This window comes from Triturus cristatus, chromosome 2_1 (assembly GCF_964204655.1).
Source record: "Triturus cristatus chromosome 2_1, aTriCri1.1, whole genome shotgun sequence".
Taxonomy (NCBI): Eukaryota; Metazoa; Chordata; class Amphibia; order Caudata; family Salamandridae; genus Triturus; species Triturus cristatus.
The window spans coordinates 6,404,991-6,425,070 of NC_140581.1; the positions used below are offsets into that span (position 1 = coordinate 6,404,991).

The 20,080-nt window shown below is 57.6% G+C and overlaps 1 protein-coding gene across 1 annotated transcript in view; it reads left to right on the plus strand.

Annotated features, from left to right (window-relative positions):
- LOC146863595 (NACHT, LRR and PYD domains-containing protein 3-like) overlaps positions 1–20,080 on the plus strand; it is a 478,230-nt gene that overhangs the window by 292,961 nt on the left and 165,189 nt on the right. The window contains exon 7 of the mRNA XM_085627604.1: positions 9,419–9,586. Coding sequence (XP_085483730.1) covers positions 9,419–9,586 — 168 coding nt within the window. The remainder of the gene's footprint in view (positions 1–9,418; positions 9,587–20,080) is intronic.

Below are 20,080 nucleotides of genomic sequence, written 5' to 3' on the forward strand. Positions count from 1 at the left end.
ACCATCTTTCCGGGACCTGCTGGTGCTACCGCGGACCGTGTACCGACCATCTCCACCGGGACCTGCTGGCGCTGCCGCGGCCCGTACCAACTAAACCACCAAGCTCGAGGATTGTGAGCTAGTCATCATCTCATCCAAACTACCTGACTGGTAGACAGACTGTCCCGCTACCCCTTACCCTGCTTTGAGAGACTTGAATCGAGGGGACCCCTGAGTCCAGACCTCCTTGTACCATTCAACCGTACCTTAAAAAGTGCTTATAAAGAACACTGAACCTTATCCGTGTGTGATATCTGTCTGTGGGGGGGAAGTTACTTGTCTGTACGATCGCTGGAGACGGCTCTCCCCGGAGACCTCTCCTCCTGACCCCGGCCGACCCTCCCGGTCCGTCTATCCTTTCTAACATTTGTGGCCAGCGGCGCGATCCGAATCAACGCGTAATCGTACAGAGAGTAGCTCACCCCACGACAAAAACACGATGTCAGCCAAAGATAGCAACTCCACCGAGAAATTCCAAATGGATAAATTAGAAGAATACAACCACCGCGAACTGAGACAATTCTGCATAGAACTTGGCATTGCTACCACCGGCCTGAGTACCAAAGATGATCTAAAGCACGCCCTAGAGTCGTGGACAGAAACTGGGGTCGCCGGACCCTCCGACCAAAGCAGCATCACACCAGAGGGGAACGCCACGGCTCCCGAGGAGCGGGGAACGGGCCTCTCGCAGGAGGAGATCCGAGAAAGAGAAAGAACCAGATTGCACGAGTTGGAAATGGCACGACTCAAGATGGATGGGGAACTCAAGTTAGCTGAACAGAAACTCAACCTCGAGCACATGCGGCTCCGAGATGAACGAGAAGAGAAGCAGAGACAGAGAGAGCTGGAGGAGAAAAAAATAACGCTCGAGCACGAGCGCAAACTGGCGGAAATAGAACTTCGGAAACAGAATAAGGAACTGGGGGTGCCTGAGCGACCACACACCCCGTGGCCAATCGAGAAAAAAGTCCACATCCCCAAGGATGTTGTCCGCGAGTATGTCCGAGAAGACGACATACAACAGTGGTTTAAAGCCTACGAGATCGCCATGACCTCCCACCGGATCGACCGGAGTGATTGGGGAGCCGGACTTTGGGGGAGGTTTATCAACGAGGGTCGCGATGCCCTACTGCAGCTCCCAGATCACCAAATGTCGTCCTACGACCACATGAAGGCTGCCCTCCTCACCCGCTACGGCCTCACACCCGAGATGTACCGCCAGAGGTTCAGAGATTGCACCCGGATCCCAGGTACAACTTGGGTAGAATACGTGAACTATTTCAGCCGTGCCTTCGAGGGTTGGATAAAGGGGAGCCAGGTCACCACCTACGAACAACTCTTTAACCTGATGGTATGGGAGCACCTCTCGAACAACTGCTTCGTCGAGCTCAGGCAGCACCTCCTCGACAGTAAGCTGACTGACCCCCGGCAGCTCGCCGCCGAAGCTGACCGATGGGAAAGCAGCCGAGTGGGCCGGAGGGGGCCACACGAACAGAACAGAAACAACCAAGGCCAGCACCGTCCTCGGGGAGGAGGAGGGGGCCAGGGGCGAGGGAGAGACGCCTTGCCAGCACCCCGGCTCCGGCCGGTCGGGGCAACCCCCCGTGGCGTCCTGGGGTCCGAGCCAACGTCACGTGCCACCGATGCCAGCGAGTCGGCCACTACGCCAATGACCCGAGCTGCCCGCAGAACCAAACACCCAAGCCCCGCCAGGTAGCTGCCGCCGCCCTGGGGGAAGAGCGATCATTGGAGGAACCAGAGGAGTATGAGCCGGCCCAGCAAGAGTGGGAACCGGCCGCCATGGTCCTGGCGTGCTTAGGGGGAAGAGACATGGTCCCGCGGGCTCCCCTACCCGCTAACACCAGGAAATACGGTCAGTGGGTGACCATTAATGGACAGCGAGCCGAGGCCTTGCGTGACACAGGCGCCAGTGTGACGGCCGTCCGCTGTCACCTGGTGAAGCCCGAGCAGATCCTGCCGAACATTCTCTGCCCCGTCCGCTCGGCAGACAACTCTGAAAGTATGTGTCAAATGGCCTGCGTCCCATTCGAATGGGGAGGGGTCTCCGGCCTGTTGAAGGTGACGGTCCGGGACGATGCCCCCGTGGACTGCCTCCTGGGGAATGACCTCGAGAGTTCCCCGTGGGCCACCGTTGAGAGAAGAGAGCACCTGGGGATGCTGGGCCTCCCGGACTGGGCCTGCATAACCACCCGGTCCATGGCCGCCCGTGCCGTCCCTCGTTCAGAAGAACCAGAATGGCCAGCACCTCCGCCCCCAGTCGCCCCAGTAGAAGACAACGACGAGGCCAGCCTCCCACACCCGACGACCGAAGGGGACGCGCAACCCCAGGACCTTCCTGACCTGGCTCAGTGGCGTCAAGAGGGGGGGCCCACCCAAGCACAGTTCCGCCAGGAACAAACGACCTGTCCCTCCCTCGAGGGACTCCGCCAACAAGCCAGCGCCCAGAACGCAGGGGACTCCACCGGAACTCACTGGGTCTACTGGGATAACGACCTGCTATACAGCGAGCAAAGAATCGCCGAGCTGGGGGCCGGTCGAGTACTGGTGGTACCTCTCCGCTTCAGAGACTTTCTGCTCAACCTGGCCCACGATGTCCCCCTGGCTGGACACCTGGGCCAAGATAAAACGTACAGCCGCCTAGTGACCCACTTTTTCTGGCCGAAAATGAGGAACGACGTCCTGAACCACTGCCGATCTTGCCCCACATGCCAAGCCAGCGGGAAGAGTGGTCGGAAGCTGAAAGCCCCTCTGCAACCCTTCCCTGTGGTCACCACCCCGTTCGAGAGGGTAGGGATAGACATCGTGGGGCCTCTGGACCCCCGCACGGCACAAGGACACAGGTTCATCTTAGTACTGGTGGACCATGCCACCCGCTACCCCGAGGCGGTGCCCCTACGGACCGTTACAGCTCCGGTGGTTGGCCAGGCCCTAATGGGGATCTTCTCCCGGGTAGGCTTCCCCCGAGAAGTCGTCAGCGACCGAGGCACGAACTTTATATCCAAATACATGAAGTCCCTCTGGCAACAATGCGGGGTCACCTACAGATTCACGACCCCCTATCACCCCCAAGGGAACGGACTAGTGGAGCGTTTTAACCGCACCCTCAAGGGGATGATTGGGGGATTGGAAGAGCCCCTCCGTCGCCAGTGGGATGTACTACTCCCGTGCCTCCTCTTCGCCTACCGAGAAGTTCCCCAGAAGTCCCTCGGTTTTAGCCCTTTCGAACTCCTGTACGGGCACCCTGTGCGAGGGCCCCTCAGCCTAGTAAAAGAAGGTTGGGAGATGGCCCCCCTAAAGACCCCTCCAGACGTCTTCAAATACCTCCTGGCCCTACGCAATCAGACCCGGCGCTTCAGAGAGATGGCCAAGGCGAACCTCGAGGCCAGCCAGGAGGACATGAAGAAGTGGTATGATCACAATGCCTCCTCCGTTGAGTTCGAGCCTGGACAACAAGTATGGGTGATGTCCCCCACCGAACCATGTGCCTTGCAAGATAAGTGGACAGGGCCCTTCAAAGTGGTCGAGCGCAAAAGCCCCGTCACTTACCTCATCGACCTGGGGACCTCCCGGAACCCCCTTCGGGTCCTCCACACCAACCGACTCAAACCACACTTTGTGCGCTCAGAACTCAGCCTCCTGATGGCTACGGACAGTGGGGCAGAGGAAGACTCCGAACCCCTCCCGGATCTTCTGAAGACTCAGGAGAATGACGGCTCCGTGGACGGGGTCCGGCTCTCTGACGCCCTCACTTCGGAGCAACGCCAGGGCTGCCGGAACCTCCTGCTGCAGTTCGCTACCCTGTTCTCCCTCACCCCCGGGGTCACCCCTTGGTGTTTGCACGACGTGGACACCGGGGACAGTCCCCCTGTCCGACACCGGGCCTACCGCGTACCAGATCGGGTACGGGCCTGCATACAGGAGGAGGTGGCCAAGATGCTCACAATCGGGGTCATCGAGCCCTCGGACAGTCCCTGGGCCAGTCCGGTTGTATTGGTCCCCAAAGCCGCTGCCCCCGGCACCGCACCTGAACTGAGATTCTGCGTCGACTACCGGGGCTTGAACGCTGTCACCCGGACCGACGCTCATCCGATCCCCCGAGCAGACGAGCTGATCGACCGGCTGGGGGCCGCCCGCTACCTCAGTATCTTCGACCTAACAGCGGGCTACTGGCAGATCGGCCTCACACCCAGGGCTCAGGAACGGTCAGCCTTCTCTACCCCCGATGGCCACTACCAATTCAAGGTCATGCCCTTCGGCATGAAGAATGCCCCCGCCACGTTTCAACGCCTCGTGAACCAGGTCTTGGCGGGGCTCGAAGAGTTCAGCCCTGCCTACCTGGACGATATCGCTGTATACAGCCGCCACTGGCCCGACCACCTCCGTCACCTCCAAGAGGTCCTACAGGCCCTCCAGCGGGCCGGCCTCACAATTAAGGCCGGCAAGTGCCAAATTGGCCAAGGGTCTGTGACCTACCTTGGGCACCAAGTGGGAAGCGGTCTGGTGGCCCCGCTACAACTTAAGATTGCTGCCATCCAGTCCTGGCAGCCCCCCGTCACCCAGACCGAGGTCCGAGCCTTCTTGGGGCTCACCGGCTACTACCGGCGGTTCGTGAAGGACTACGGCAGCATCGTGGGGCCCTCACGGGTCTCACGTCCAAGAACCAACCGAAGCGGATTAACTGGACCCCCGATTGTCAAGCGGCCTTCGAGAAGCTGAAGGCCGCCCTGTGCACCGCCCCTGTGCTCCAGGCCCCCGATTACAGTCGGGAATTCGTGGTACAGACCGACGCCTCCGACCACGGCATCGGAGCCGTCCTTTCTCAGTTAAACCCCGAAGGTCATGACCAGCCGGTGGCCTTCATCAGTCGACGTCTCCTGGCCCGAGAACAGCGCTGGAGCACCATCGAGAGGGAGGCCTTCGCAGTGGTGTGGGCCCTCAAAAAGCTCCGGCCCTATCTCTTCGGTACCCACTTCCGGGTACAAACCGACCATCGACCCCTGCAGTGGCTGATGCAGATGCGGGGGGAGAACCCAAAACTCTTGCGCTGGTCCATTTCCCTGCAGGGAATGGATTTCACTGTGGAGCACCGACCAGGCCAAGACCACGCCAACGCGGATGGCCTGTCCCGCTTTTTCCGCCTCGACGAAGAGAGTCCCCAAGGAGATGGGTGACTCTCCCCGCCTTCAGCTGGGGGGGACGCATGTTGGACAGGCCACACGAAGGGCTTGCTCCCTCCCCGCATGACAGGGCCCGAGCTCCGGCCCACCAGGCATAACCCACGAAAAGCACCTGTACCCCGTCTCCCGACGTATCTTCTGCCCTCGGACCTCTACTCATCATGGGGCCCAGCCCCACCGGCTCCCCCGGCCGGTTCAAGCCGCCATCTTGGGCCCTGCACCACGAAGCCGCGTGGCCTCGCCCCGACCCTAACCCCGGGCCTGGCCGGCCCCGACATCCCGGCACCACCATCCACCCGGGAGGTGAGCGGACCACTTGGCAGGTCAATGGGAGGACGAAGTGTCAAGAGCTCTTCCCCCGCCAGGTGCCGATCGCCTCCAGCTCCCCCAGGCGCTGGCTCCACCCCCTGCTGGGTGTCTGGACACCTTCATCCCGGGCCCTCCGACCTCCAAGTGCGAGGGTCCGGACATCAAAGGGCGCCTGCCCTATAACTGGGGCAACTCCGGAGCAGGAAGGCAGTTGTATCCTGGAGTCGAGAGACACCGAGAGAACTCAGCCTTGACGGACTACTGGCGCTGCCGTAGCCCGCTCTTGTGAACCATCGTCCTGCCTGCTGGCGCTGCCGCGGCCTTCTACAACATCCATCCTCGTCGGGACCTGCTGGCGCTGCCGCGGCCTGTTGTAACGACCATCCTCACCGGGACCTGCTGGCGCTGCCGCGGACCGTACATCGACCATCTTTCCGGGACCTGCTGGTGCTACCGCGGACCGTGTACCGACCATCTCCACCGGGACCTGCTGGCGCTGCCGCGGCCCGTACCAACTAAACCACCAAGCTCGAGGATTGTGAGCTAGTCATCATCTCATCCAAACTACCTGACTGGTAGACAGACTGTCCCGCTACCCCTTACCCTGCTTTGAGAGACTTGAATCGAGGGGACCCCTGAGTCCAGACCTCCTTGTACCATTCAACCGTACCTTAAAAAGTGCTTATAAAGAACACTGAACCTTATCCGTGTGTGATATCTGTCTGTGGGGGGGAAGTTACTTGTCTGTACGATCGCTGGAGACGGCTCTCCCCGGAGACCTCTCCTCCTGACCCCGGCCGACCCTCCCGGTCCGTCTATCCTTTCTAACAAGAGCCCACAGGTGCGATGGTCTCTGGTGTAGTATCTATTACCAGAGTCCACAGGTGCGATGGTCTCTAGTGTAGTATTTATTACCAGAGTCCACAGGTGCAATGGTGTCTGGTGTAGTATCTATTAACAGAGCCCACAGGTGTGATGGTCTCTGGTGTAGTATCTATTACCAGAGTCCACAGGGGTGATGGTCTCTGGTGTAGTATCTATTACCAGAGTCCACAGGGGTGATGGTCTCTGGTGTAGTATCTATTACCAGAGTCCACAGGTGCGATGTTCTCAGGTGTAGTATCTATTACCAGAGTCAATCAATCAATCAATCAATCAATCAGTACATTTATAGAGCGCACTACTCACCCGCGAGGGTTTCAAGGCGCTGAGGGTGGGGGGGTGCTGCTACTGCTCGAACAGCCAGGTCTTGAGGTGTCTCCTGAAGGTGAAAAGGTCTTGGGTCAGTCGGAGATGAGTGGGGAGGGAGTTCCAGGTCTTGGCGGCGAGGTAGGAGAAGGATCTGCTGCCTGTTGTTGTTCTTCTGGTGCGTGGTACGGTGGCGAGGGCGCGGCTGGCTGAGCGGAGGTGGCGAGTTGGGACGTAGAACGAGAGGCGTTTGTTGAGGTATTCGGGTCCGGCGTTGTGGAGCGCTTTGTGTGCGTGGTGAGGAGCTTGAACGTGATCCTCTTGTTGACGGAGAGCCAGTGCAGGTCTCTCAGGTGGGCGGTGATGTGGCTGTGGCGGGGGATGTCCAGGATGAGGCGGGCGGAGGCATTCTGTATGCGTTGCAATCTTTTCTGTAGCTTGGCCGTTGTCCCTGCATAGAGTGCGTTGCCATAGGCGAGCCGGCTTGTGACGAGGGCTTGGGTGACAGTCCTTCTTGTTTCCGTGGGGATCCATTTGAAGATCTTTCGTAGCATGCGGAGGGTGTTGAAGCAGGAGGAGGAGATGGCGTTGACTTGCTTGGTCATAGTGAGCGATTAGTCCAGGACGAACCCTAGGTTGTGTGTGTGGTCGGTAGGTGTCAGTGCTGTGCCCAGGGCGGTGGGCCACCAGGATTCGTTCCAGGCGGAGGCGGAGTCCACAGGTGCGATGGTCTCTGGTGTAGTATCTATTGCCAGAGTTCACAGGTGTGGTGGTCTCAGGTGTAGTATCTATTACCATAGTCCACAGGTGTGATGGTCTCTGGTGTAGCACCTATTACCAGAGTGCACAGGTGCGATGGTCTCTGGTGTAGTATCTATTGCCAGAGTGCACAGGTGCGATGGTCTCAGGTGTAGTTTCTATTGCCAGAGTCCACAGGTGCGAGGGTCTCTGGTGTAGTATCTATTACCAGAGTCCACAGGTGCGATGGTCTCAGGTGTAGTATCAATTACCAGAGTCCACAGGTGCGATGGTCTCAGGTGTAGTATCTATTACCAGAGTCCACAGGTGCGATGGTCTCAGGTATAGTATCTATTACCAGAGTCCACAGGTGTGATGGTCTCTGGTGTAGTATCTATTGCCACAGTCCACAGGTGCGATGGTCTCAGGTGTAGTATCAATTACCAGAGTCCACAGGTGCGATGGTCTCAGGTGTAGTATCTATTACCAGAGTCCACAGGTGCGATGGTCTCAGGTATAGTATCTATTACCAGAGTCCACAGGTGCGATGGTCTCTGGTGTAGTATCTATTGCCAGAGTCCACAGGTGCGATGGTCTCTGGTGTAGTATCTATTACCAGAGTCCACAGGTGCGATGGTCTCAGGTGGAGTATCTATTACCAGAGTCCACAGGCGCGATGGTCTCAGGTATAGTATCTATTACCAGAGTCCACAGGTGCGATAGTCTCTGGTGTAGTATCTATTGCCAGAGTCCACAGGTGCGATGGTCTCTGGTGCAGTATCTATTACCAGAGTCCACAGGTGTAATGGTCTCTGGTGTAGTATCTATTGCCAGAGTCCACAGGTGCGATGGTCTCTGATGTAGTATATATTGCCAGAGTCCACAGGTGCGATGGTCTCTGGTGTAGTATCTATTACCAGAGTCCACAGGCGCGATGGTCTCTGGTGTAGTATCTATTGCCAGAGTGCACAGGTGCGATGGTCTCTGGTGTAGTATCTATAACCAGGGTGCACAGGTGCGATGGTCTCTTGTGTAGTATCTATTAACAGAGCCCACAGGTGTGATGGTCTCTGGTGTAGTATCTATTACCAGAGTCCACAGGTGCGATGGTCTCTGATGTAGTATATATTGCCAGAGTCCACAGGTGCGATGGTCTCTGGTGTAGTATGTATTGCCAGAGTCCACAGGTGCAATGGTCTCTGGTGTAGTATCTATTACCAGAGTGCACAGGTGCGATGGTCTCTGGTGTAGTATCTATTACCAGGGTGCACAGGTGCGATGGTCTCTTGTGTAGTATCTATTGCCAGAGTCCACAGGTGCGATGGTCTCTGGTGTAGTATCTATTACCAGAGTGCACAGGTGCGATGGTCTCCGGTGAAGTATCTATTACCAGAGTCCACAGGTGCAATGTTCTCAAGAATAGTATCTATTTTTAGAGTCCAACGGTGCGATGGTCTCTGGTGTAGTATCTATTGCCAGAGTCCACAGGTGCGATGGTCTCTGGTGTAGTATCTATTACCAGAGTGCACAGGTGCGATGGTCTCCGGTGTAGTATCTATTACCAGAGTCCACATTGACAATGTTCTCAGGTATAGTGTCTATTTTCAGAGTCCAACGATGCGATGGTCTCTGGTGTAGTATCTATTACCCGGGTCCTCAGGTGCGATGGTCTCTGGTATAGTATCTATTGCCAGAGTCCACAGGTGCGATGGTCTCTGGTCTAGTATATATTGCCCATGTCTACAGGTGCGGTGGTCTCTAGTGTGGAACTCACTGTGTGAGGTCACATGTGCTACTAGCTCAGGTGCAGTCTGTATTGCCAGAGTCCACCGGGGTGTAATACGTACTGAGGTGGGGTGGTCTCTTCTAGTCCTGTCTAAACTCCTTTGTTAACGTCTGTCACTCCACCGGAGCATTGACCCATTATTTGGCTCTTCCCACTACAGGTTGGCCAGCAATAACCTCACCGATGCCTGCGCCGAGGCCCTTGCAGATGCTCTCCAGATCAACCAGCACCTAAAGCACGTCTTGCTGTCCAGAAACCGTTTCACCAGCACTTCTATTGTGAGCTTTAACAGCGTCCTTCTCCACTGCCGCAGCCTGAAGGAGTACCGGTGAGTATCACTCACTGTTAGACCTGGCACCTTGACGTGAGTCTCCCTTCCACTTTTTGTCGCTGTACCTCATGTGTTTTGCTGGTATTAGCTGCTCAGAGCACTGTGCCACTGCCAACCAGTGCCACAGTGCAAGTGGTCCCAATTTAAAATGTATATGTTGGTTGGCTTCCATGATTGGCTTATTTGGTTTACTGTCAGACCCCAGTAAAGTGCACCAGGAGTGCCCAGGGCTTGTAAATACAAATGCTGCTGGTGGGCTTGCAGCACTGTTTGTGCCACCCACAGAAGCGGCCTGATAAAATGTGTCTAGGTCTGCCATTGCAGAACCTGCGTGCAGTCTGGTACTGTCATGCTGACTGCGCAGGTGCACCCACTTGCCAGTCCCTAAACCTTCCCTTAACTTCATGTTAGTCACCCCTATGGTAGGCCCAAGGGCAGGGTGCATTGTAAGCATAAGGTAGGACACGCCCTGATGTGTGTGGCATGTCCTGATAGTGAATTACAGCCATTTTCGTTTTTCACTATTGTAAGGCTACCTGTTCTCCATAGGCCAGAATGGGCTGTTAGAATTGTTACATCCTATGATCCTAACAGACCCAGGGAACATGATAGAAATTCGAGTTTAGTATGCCTGAACTCAGAATAATAAAATACATCTTTTAGTAAAGTTTATTTTAATATTCAGTGTTTGCAAATACCACTTTTAGAAAGCTGGTATTTGCTTGCCTAACCATTTCAGCCCGCCTCTGCTATGATGTGTATCTGCCTGTCTGGTTTCTGTGAGTGACAGGGCTGGGGAATTCCAGGAGACAGGCTGGGGCAGCCCAATGGTGAATAGAGAGATTTACATCCAGTGTTAGAAAAGGTAGACGGACCGGGAGGGTCGGCCGGGGTCAGGAGGAGAGGTCTCCGGGGAGAACCGTCTCCAGCGATCGTACAGACAAGTAACTTCCCCCCCACAGACAGATACCACACACGGATAAGGTTCAGTGTTCTTTATAAGCACTTCTTAAGGTACGGTTGAATGGTACAAGGAGGTCTGGACTCAGGGGTCCCCTCGATTCGAGTCTCGCAAGGTAGGAAAAGGGGGTAGCGGGACAGTCTGTTTACCAGTCAGGTAGTTCGGATGAGATGATGAGCTCACAATCCTCGAGCTTGATGGTTAGGTGGTACGGGCCGCGGCAGCGCCAGCAGGTCCCGGTGATGATGGTCGATGTACGGTCCGCGGCAGCGCCAGCAGGTCCCGGTGAAGATGGTTGGTACAACGGGCCGCGGCAGCGCCAGCAGGTCCCAGGAAGATGGTCGATGTACGGTCCGCGGCAGCGCCAGCAGGTCCCGGTGAAGATGGTTGTTACAACGGGCCGCGGCAGCGCCAGCAGGTCCCAGGAAGATGGTCGATGTACGGTCCGCGGCAGCGCCAGCAGGTCCCGGTGAGGATGGAGATTGCAGAAGGCCGCGGCAGCGCCAGCAGGCAGAACGATGGGTCACAAGAGCGGGCTACGGCAGCGCCAGTAGACCGTCAAGGCTGAGTTCACTCGGTGTCTCTCGACTCCAGGATACAACTGCCTTCCTGCTCCGGAGCTGCCCCAGTTATAGGGCTGGTGCCCTTTGATGTCCGGACCCTCGCACTTGGAGGTCGGAGGGTCCGGGATGAAGGTGTCCAGACACCCAGCAGGGGGTGGAGCCAGTGCCTGGGGGAGCTGGGGGCGATCGGCACCTGGCGGGGGAGAGCCTTTGACACCTCGTTCTCCCATTGACCTGCCAAGTGGTCCGCTCACCTCCTGGGTGGATGGTGGTGCCGGGATGTCGGGGCCGGCCAGGCCCGGGGTTGGGGTCGGGGTGAGGCCACGCGGCCGCGTGGTGCAGGGCCCAAGATGGAGGCTTGACCCGGCCGGGGAAGCCGGTGGGGCTGGACCCCGTGATGAGTAGTGGTCCGAGGGCAGAAGATCCGTCGGGAGACGGGGTACAGGTGCTTGTCGCGGGGGTATTCCTGGTGGGCCGGAGCTCGGGCCCTGTCGTGCGGGGAGGGAGCAAGCCCTCTGTGTGGCCTGTCCAACATGCGTCCCCCCCAGCTGAAGGCGGGGAGAGTCACCCATCTCCTTGGGGACTCTCTTCGTCGAGGCGGAAAAAGCGGGACAGGCCATCCGCGTTGGCGTGGTCTTGGCCTGGTCGGTGCTCCACGGTGAAGTCCATTCCCTGCAGGGAAATGGACCAGCGCAAGAGTTTTGGGTTCTCCCCCCGCATCTGCATCAGCCATTGCAGGGGTCGATGGTCGGTTTGTACCCGGAAGTGGGTACCGAAGAGATAGGGTCGGAGCTTTTTGAGGGCCCACACTACTGCAAATGCCTCCCTCTCGATGGTGCTCCAACGCTGTTCTCGGGCCAGGAGACGTCGACTGATGAAGGCCACCGGCTGGTCATGACCTTCGGGGTTCAACTGAGAGAGGACGGCCCCGATGCCGTGGTCGGAGGCGTCGGTCTGCACCACAAATTCCCGACTGTAATCGGGGGCCTGGAGCACAGGGGCGGTGCACAGGGCGGCCATCAGCTTCTCGAAGGCCGCTTGACAATCAGGAGTCCAGTTAACCCGCTTCGGTTGGTTCTTGGACGTGAGACCCGTGAGGGGCCCCACGATGCTGCCGTAGTCCTTCACGAACCGCCGGTAGTAGCCGGTGAGCCCCAAGAAGGCTCGGACCTCGGTCTGGGTGACGGGGGGCTGCCAGGACTGGATGGCCGCAATCTTAAGTTGTAGGGGGGCCACCAGCCCGCTCCCCACTTGGTGCCCAAGGTAGGTCACAGACCCTTGGCCAATTTGGCACTTGCCGGCCTTAATGGTGAGGCCGGCCCGCTGGAGGGCTTGTAGGACCTCTTGGAGGTGACGGAGGTGGTCGGACCAGTGGCGGCTGTATACAGCGATATCGTCCAGGTAGGCAGCGCTGAACTCCTCGAGCCCCGCCAAGACCTGGTTCACAAGGCGTTGAAACGTGGCGGGGGCATTCTTCATGCCAAAGGGCATGACCTTGAATTGATAGTGGCCATCGGGGGTAGAGAAGGCTGACCGTTCCTGAGCCCTGGGTGTGAGGCCGATCTGCCAGTAGCCCGCTGTTAGGTCGAAGATACTAAGGTAGCGGGCGGCCCCCAGCCGGTCGATCAGCTCATCTGCTCGGGGGATGGGATGAGCGTCGGTCCGGGTGACAGCGTTCAAGCCCCGGTAGTCGACGCAGAATCTCAGTTCAGGTGCGGTGCCGGGGGCAGCGGCTTTGGGAACCAATACAACCGGACTGGCCCAGGGACTGTCCGAGGGCTCGATGACCCCGATCGTGAGCATCTTGGCCACTTCCTCTTGTATGCAGGCCCGTACCCGATCTGGTACGCGGTAGGCCCGGTGTCGGACAGGGGGACTGTCCCCGGTGTCTACGTCGTGCAAACACCAAGGGGTGACCCCGGGGGTGAGGGAGAACAGGGCAGCGAACTGCAGCAGGAGGTTCCGGCAGTCCTGGCGTTGCTCCGAAGTGAGGGCGTCAGAGAGCCGGACCCCGTCCACGGAGCCGTCATTCTCCTGAGTCTTCAGAAGATCCGGGAGGGGTTCGGAGTCTTCCTCTGCCCCACTGTCCGTAGCCATCAGGAGGCTGAGTTCTGAGCGTACAAAGTGTGGTTTGAGTCGGTTGGTGTGGAGGACCCGAAGGGGGTTCCGGGAGGTCCCCATGTCGATGAGGTAAGTGACGGGGCTTTTGCGCTCGACCACTTTGAAGGGCCCCGTCCACTTATCTTGCAAGGCACATGGTTCGGTGGGGGACATCACCCATACCTGCTGACCAGGCTCGAATTCAACGGAGGAGGCATTGTGATCATACCACCTCTTCATGTCCTCCTGGCTGGCCTCGAGGTTCGCCTTGGCCATCTCCCTGAAGCGCCGGGTCTGGTTTCGTAGGGCCAGGATGTATTTGAAGACGTCTGGAGGGGTTGTTAGGGGGGCCATCTCCCAACCTTCCTTGACTAGGCTGAGGGGCCCTCGCACAGGGTGCCCGTACAGGAGTTCGAAAGGGCTAAAACCGAGGGACTTCTGGGGAACTTCCCGGTAGGCGAAGAGGAGGCACGGGAGTAGTACATCCCACTGGCGACGGAGGGGCTCTTCCAATCCCCCAATCATCCCCTTGAGAGTGCGGTTAAAACGCTCCACTAGTCCGTTCCCTTGGGGGTGATAGGGGGTCGTGAATCTGTAGGTGACCCCGCATTGTTGCCAGAGGGACTTCATGTATTTGGATATGAAATTTGTGCCTCGGTCGCTGACGACTTCTCGGGGGAAGCCTACCCGGGAGAAGATCCCCATTAGGGCCCGGCCAACCACCGGAGCTGTCATGGTCCGTAGGGGCACCGCCTCGGGGTAGCGGGTGGCATGGTTCACTAGCACTAAGATGAACCTGTGTCCTTGTGCCGTGCGGGGGTCCAGAGGCCCCACAATGTCTATCCCCACCCTCTCGAACGGGGTGGTGACCACAGGGAAGGGTTGCAGAGGGGCTTTCAGCTTCCGACCACTCTTCCCGCTGGCTTGGCATGTGGGGCAAGATCGGCAGTGGTTCAGGACGTCATTCCTCATTTTTGGCCAGAAAAAGTGGGTCACTAGGCGATTGTACGTTTTGTCCTGGCCCAGGTGTCCAGCCAGGGGGACATCGTGGGCTAAGTTGAGCAGAAAGTCTCTGAAGCGGAGAGGTACTACCAGAACTCGACCGGCCCCCAGCTCGGCGATTCTTTGCTCGCTGTAGAGCAGGTCGTTATCCCAGTAGACCCAGTGAGTTCCGGTGGCGTCCCCTGCGTTTTGGGCGCTGGCTTGTTGGCGGAGTCCCTCGAGGGAGGGACAGGTCTTTTGTTCCTGGCGGAACTGTTCTTGGGTGGGCCCCCCTTCTTGACGCCACTGAGCCAGATCCGGAAGGTCCTGGGGTTGCGCGTCCTCTTCGGTCGTCGGGTCCGGGAGGCCGGCCTCGCCGTTGCCCTCTACTGGGGCGACCGGGGGCGGAGGTGCTGGCCATTCGGGTTCTTCTGCTCCGGGGGGCGGCACGGGCGGCCATGGACCGGGTGGTTATGCAGGCCCAGTCCGGGAGGCCCAGCATCCCCAGGTGCTCTCTTCTCTCGACGGTGGCCCACGGGGAACTCTCGAGATCATTCCCCAGGAGGCAGTCCACGGGGGCATCGTCCCGGACCGTCACTTTCAGCAGGCCGGAGACCCCTCCCCATTCGAATGGGACGCAGGCCATTTTACACATACTCTCAGAGTTATCTGCCGAGCGGACGGGGCAGAGAATGTTCGGCAGGATCTGCTCGGGCTTCACCAGGTGACAGCGGAAGGCCGTCACACTGGCGCCGGTGTCACGCAGGGCCTCGGCCCTCTGTCCATTAATGGTCACCCACTGACCGTATTTCCTGGTGTTGGCGGGTAGGGGAGCCCGCGGGACCATGTCTCTTCCCCCTAAGCACGCCAGGACCATGGCGGCCGGTTCCCGCCCTTGCTGGGCCGGCTCATACTCTTCGGGTTCTTCCGATAATCGCTCTTCCCCCAGGGCGGCGGCCGCTACCTGGCGGGGCTTGGGTGTTTGGTTTAGCGGGCAGCTCGGGTCATTGGCGTAGTGGCCTAGTCGCTGGCACCGGTGGCACGTGACGTTGGCTCGGAACCCGGGCCGCAACGGGGGGTTGCCCCGGCCGGCCGGAGGCGGGGTGCTGGCCACGGGTGTTGCTGGCAAGGCGTCTCTCCCTCGACCCTGGCCCCCTCCTCCTCCCCGAGGACGGTGCTGGCCTTGGCTGCTTCTGTTCTGGTTGTGTGGCCCTTTCCGGCCCACTCGGGTGCTTTCCCATCGGTCAGCTTTGGCGGCGAGCTGCCGGGGGTCAGTCAGCTTACTGTCGAGGAGGTGCTGCCTGAGCTCGACGAAACAGTTGTTTGACAGGTGCTCCCATACCATAAGGTTGAAGAGTTGTTCGTAGGTGGTGACCTGACTCCCCTTGATCCAACCCTCGAAGGCACGGCTGAAATAGTTCACGTATTCTACCCAAGTTGTACCTGGGATCCGGGTGCAATCTCTGAACCTCTGGCGGTACATCTCGGGTGTGAGGCCGTAGCGGGTGAGGAGGGCAGCCTTCATGTGGTCGTAGGACGACATTTGGTGATCTGGGAGCTGCAGTAGGGGATCGCGACCCTCGTTGATAAACCTCCCCCAAAGTCCGGCTCCCCAATCACTCCGGTCGATCCGGTGGGAGGTCATGGCGATCTCATAGGCTTTAAACCATTGCTGTATGTCGTCTTCTCGGACATACTCGCGGACAACATCCTTGGGGATATGGACTTTTTTCTCAATTGGCCCCGGGGTGTGTGGTCGCTCAGGCACCCCCAGTTCCTTATTCTGTTTTCGCAGTTCTATCTCCGCTAGTCGGCGCTCGTGCTCGAGCGTTATTTTTTTCTCCTCCAGCTCTCTCTGTCTCTGCTTCTCTTCTCGTTCATCTCGGAGCCGCATGTGCTCGAGGTTGAGTTTCTGTTCAGCTAACTTGAGTTCCCCATCCATCTTGAGTCGTGCCATCTCCAACTCGTGTAATCTGATTCTGTCTCTTTCTCTGATCTCCTCCTGTGAGAGGCCCGTTCCCCGCTCCTCGGGAGCCGTGGCGTTCCCCTCTGGTGTGATGCTGTTTTGGTCTGGTGTGACGCTGCTTTGGTCGGAGGGTCCTGCGACCCCAGTTTCTGTCCATGATTCAAGGGCGCGCTTTAGATCATCCTTGGTACTTAGGCCGGTGGTAGCAATGCCAAGTTCTATGCAAAATTGTCTCAGTTCGCGGTGGTTGTATTCTTCTAATTTCTCCATTTGGAATTTCTCGGTGGGGCTGCTATCTTTGGTCGACATCGTGTTTTTGTCGTGGGGTGAGCTACTCTCTGTACGGTTACGCGTTGATTCGGATCGCGCCGCTGGCCACCAATGTTAGAAAAGGTAGACGGACCGGGAGGGTCGGCCGGGGTCAGGAGGAGAGGTCTCCGGGGAGAACCGTCTCCAGCGATCGTACAGACAAGTAACTTCCCCCCCACAGACAGATACCACACACGGATAAGGTTCAGTGTTCTTTATAAGCACTTCTTAAGGTACGGTTGAATGGTACAAGGAGGTCTGGACTCAGGGGTCCCCTCGATTCGAGTCTCGCAAGGTAGGAAAAGGGGGTAGCGGGACAGTCTGTTTACCAGTCAGGTAGTTCGGATGAGATGATGAGCTCACAATCCTCGAGCTTGATGGTTAGGTGGTACGGGCCGCGGCAGCGCCAGCAGGTCCCGGTGATGATGGTCGATGTACGGTCCGCGGCAGCGCCAGCAGGTCCCGGTGAAGATGGTTGGTACAACGGGCCGCGGCAGCGCCAGCAGGTCCCAGGAAGATGGTCGATGTACGGTCCGCGGCAGCGCCAGCAGGTCCCGGTGAAGATGGTTGTTACAACGGGCCGCGGCAGCGCCAGCAGGTCCCAGGAAGATGGTCGATGTACAGTCCGCGGCAGCGCCAGCAGGTCCCGGTGAGGATGGAGATTGCAGAAGGCCGCGGCAGCGCCAGCAGGCAGAACGATGGGTCACAAGAGCGGGCTACGGCAGCGCCAGTAGACCGTCAAGGCTGAGTTCACTCGGTGTCTCTCGACTCCAGGATACAACTGCCTTCCTGCTCCGGAGCTGCCCCAGTTATAGGGCTGGTGCCCTTTGATGTCCGGACCCTCGCACTTGGAGGTCGGAGGGTCCGGGATGAAGGTGTCCAGACACCCAGCAGGGGGTGGAGCCAGAGCCTGGGGGAGCTGGGGGCGATCGGCACCTGGCGGGGGAGAGCCTTTGACACCTCGTTCTCCCATTGACCTGCCAAGTGGTCCGCTCACCTCCTGGGTGGATGGTGGTGCCGGGATGTCGGGGCCGGCCAGGCCCGGGGTTGGGGTCGGGGTGAGGCCACGCGGCCGCGTGGTGCAGGGCCCAAGATGGAGGCTTGACCCGGCCGGGGAAGCCGGTGGGGCTGGACCCCGTGATGAGTAGTGGTCCGAGGGCAGAAGATCCGTCGGGAGACGGGGTACAGGTGCTTGTCGCGGGGGTATTCCTGGTGGGCCGGAGCTCGGGCCCTGTCGTGCGGGGAGGGAGCAAGCCCTCTGTGTGGCCTGTCCAACATCCAGATGGGTGGGAGGAATACACCTGGACTCTGAATAGGGCTGAGCTCTGCCACCACAATGCTGGCTCCACCTCCTGTGGAGCGGCTGATGTCTCTGCCCTGCACCCTGAATAGAAAGGCAAAGTCATGTCAACAAAGTGCTCAGGAACTGGTTTGGACTGGGCAAAGGCCCCTCTACCCCAGAGGAACAAAGGATTTAGGGGTATAAGTATTGGGACCCTGCTCCCAAGAAATTAGATCCTGCTTGACAAGAAGAACCTATGCCTGAGGAGAAGGAACTGGGAAAGCTGTAAGGAGGAGTACTGTCCCTGACCTGGGGGATTGGGGTCAGTGGTTGCCTTGCTGCTGAAGGAGAGGAGAAAGACTACAAAGACTTTATTTCAACTTGTGCTTAAAAAGATCTCCAAGGGCCTGAGTAGAGCTGGCCTCCTGTTAAGAAGTCCCAGGAACAAAAGGACTTCACCCCCAGCTTCCCCCTGAACTCTGCTGTGTGAGTTCTGCCCCTCCTTGAGTGCTGGAACCAGTTTTTGGACCTCTGGGAGCTGTGTCTGGTGTTGGGGAGCTGGCCAAGAAGAAATAAATCAAAGATCTCCACTTTTTCACGCACAGCCGGCTTAGCGAGAAAATTTCCATCGCACCGCTCGTTAGCGTGCAGAATTTTATCGCTGAGGACATCATCGCAGAGCCTGCTGCCGCTGAGCCCGATCAGTGCTGGGAAAATCATCGCACCGCTCGTTAGCGGACCGAATTTGATCGCTACCAGCCCAAGATCCCCACTCCGCCTGTTAGCGGGCAGAATTCTATCGCTGCAAACATCGTCGCAGAGCCTGCTGCCGCTGAGCCAGATCAGCGCTGGAAAAATCATCGCCCCGCTCGTTAGCGGGCCGAATTTGGTCACTACCAGCCCAGATCCACTCTCCGCCTGTTAGCGGGAAGAATTCTATCGCTGCGAACTTCGTCGCAGAGCCTGCCGCTGCTGTGTGAAATCGTCGCAGAACAAGCCAAGATCATCGCACCGCTCGTTAGCGTGAGTAATTTTATCGCTGCGAAAATCGTTGCAGACTCAACCGAGATAACTGCTGGTGAAATTGTCGCCCCGCTCATTAGCGGGCCGAATTTTGTCGCATTGTGCCTTAGCGAGTAAATTTCTACCGGATAAGCTACACCTTGATTTTCAACGCTGAAGTGCCGCTAGGAACTTTTTATCGCATCATAAGGTACTGTGGGTTAAAACGGACGCTAAGGTGAATGATTTTGTCGCTAACTTAAGAACTTTTTCTAAAATCATATTCTTGAACTGTGTATGTCATTTTTGTCGTTATTTGGTCTTGTGCTAAACCTATTTATAAAATATCACTATTTTTGATAGAAATCTAGTGTGGTGTCCATTTGTGGTGTTGTCACTGGGTTACTGTATGTGGTCACAAATGCTTAACCTATAACGCTCTGAGATAAGCCTTGTCTGCTCGCGCCAAGCTACCTAGAGGGTGAGAAGGGGTTGTTTTAGGAGTGTAACCCCTTACCCTGACTAGAGGAGAGGGTCCCTGCTTGTCACAAGTACCTACCTGTGCCAACCAGAGATCCCTGATTCTAACATTAGTGGTCAGCGGTGAGGATCGTGAATTTGCATTTGTGATTCATGTACAGTGATTGGTGAACACCACTTAGTGAGTTCAGACCATAACGCAGCTACACACTTTTTAATTTTCGTTTTGCTGGAAATCGCCATTTTTTTGAAGAAATCATGCCTGGTTCAGTCGTTGTGGGGAGAGCAGCATCTGTAGTCTCTGAAATTGAAGATATTGAATGGGAAGAGGAGAGACTAGAGAGCTACACCAAGGCCCAGCTGAAGGGCTTCTCTACAAAGTTCCAAGTCCCCATTGTTGGATGTAAGCTCAAGGCAGATCTACTCAAGGCTCTGAGGGCCTGGATTGCCCAATCTACCTAGAGGGTGAGCAGGGGTTGTTTTAGGAGTGTAACCCCTTACTCTGACTAGAGGAGAGGGTCCCTGCTTGTCACAAGTACCTACCTGTGCCAACCAGAGATCCCCGATTCTAACACTCACATGAGTCCTGCTGCGTCCTTCTCCACTCTCGCAGTCTGAAGGAGTACCGGTGAGTATCACTCATGTGAGCCATTCTTCGTCCTTCTCCACTCTCGCAGCCTGAAGGAGTACCAGTGAGTATCACTCATGTGAGCCATTCTTCGTCCTTCTCCACTCTCGCAGCCTGAAGGAGTACCAGTGAGTATCACTCATGTGAGTCCTGCTGCATTCTTCTCCACTGCCGCAGCCTGAAGGAGTACCGTGAGTATCACTCACGTGAGTCCTGCCG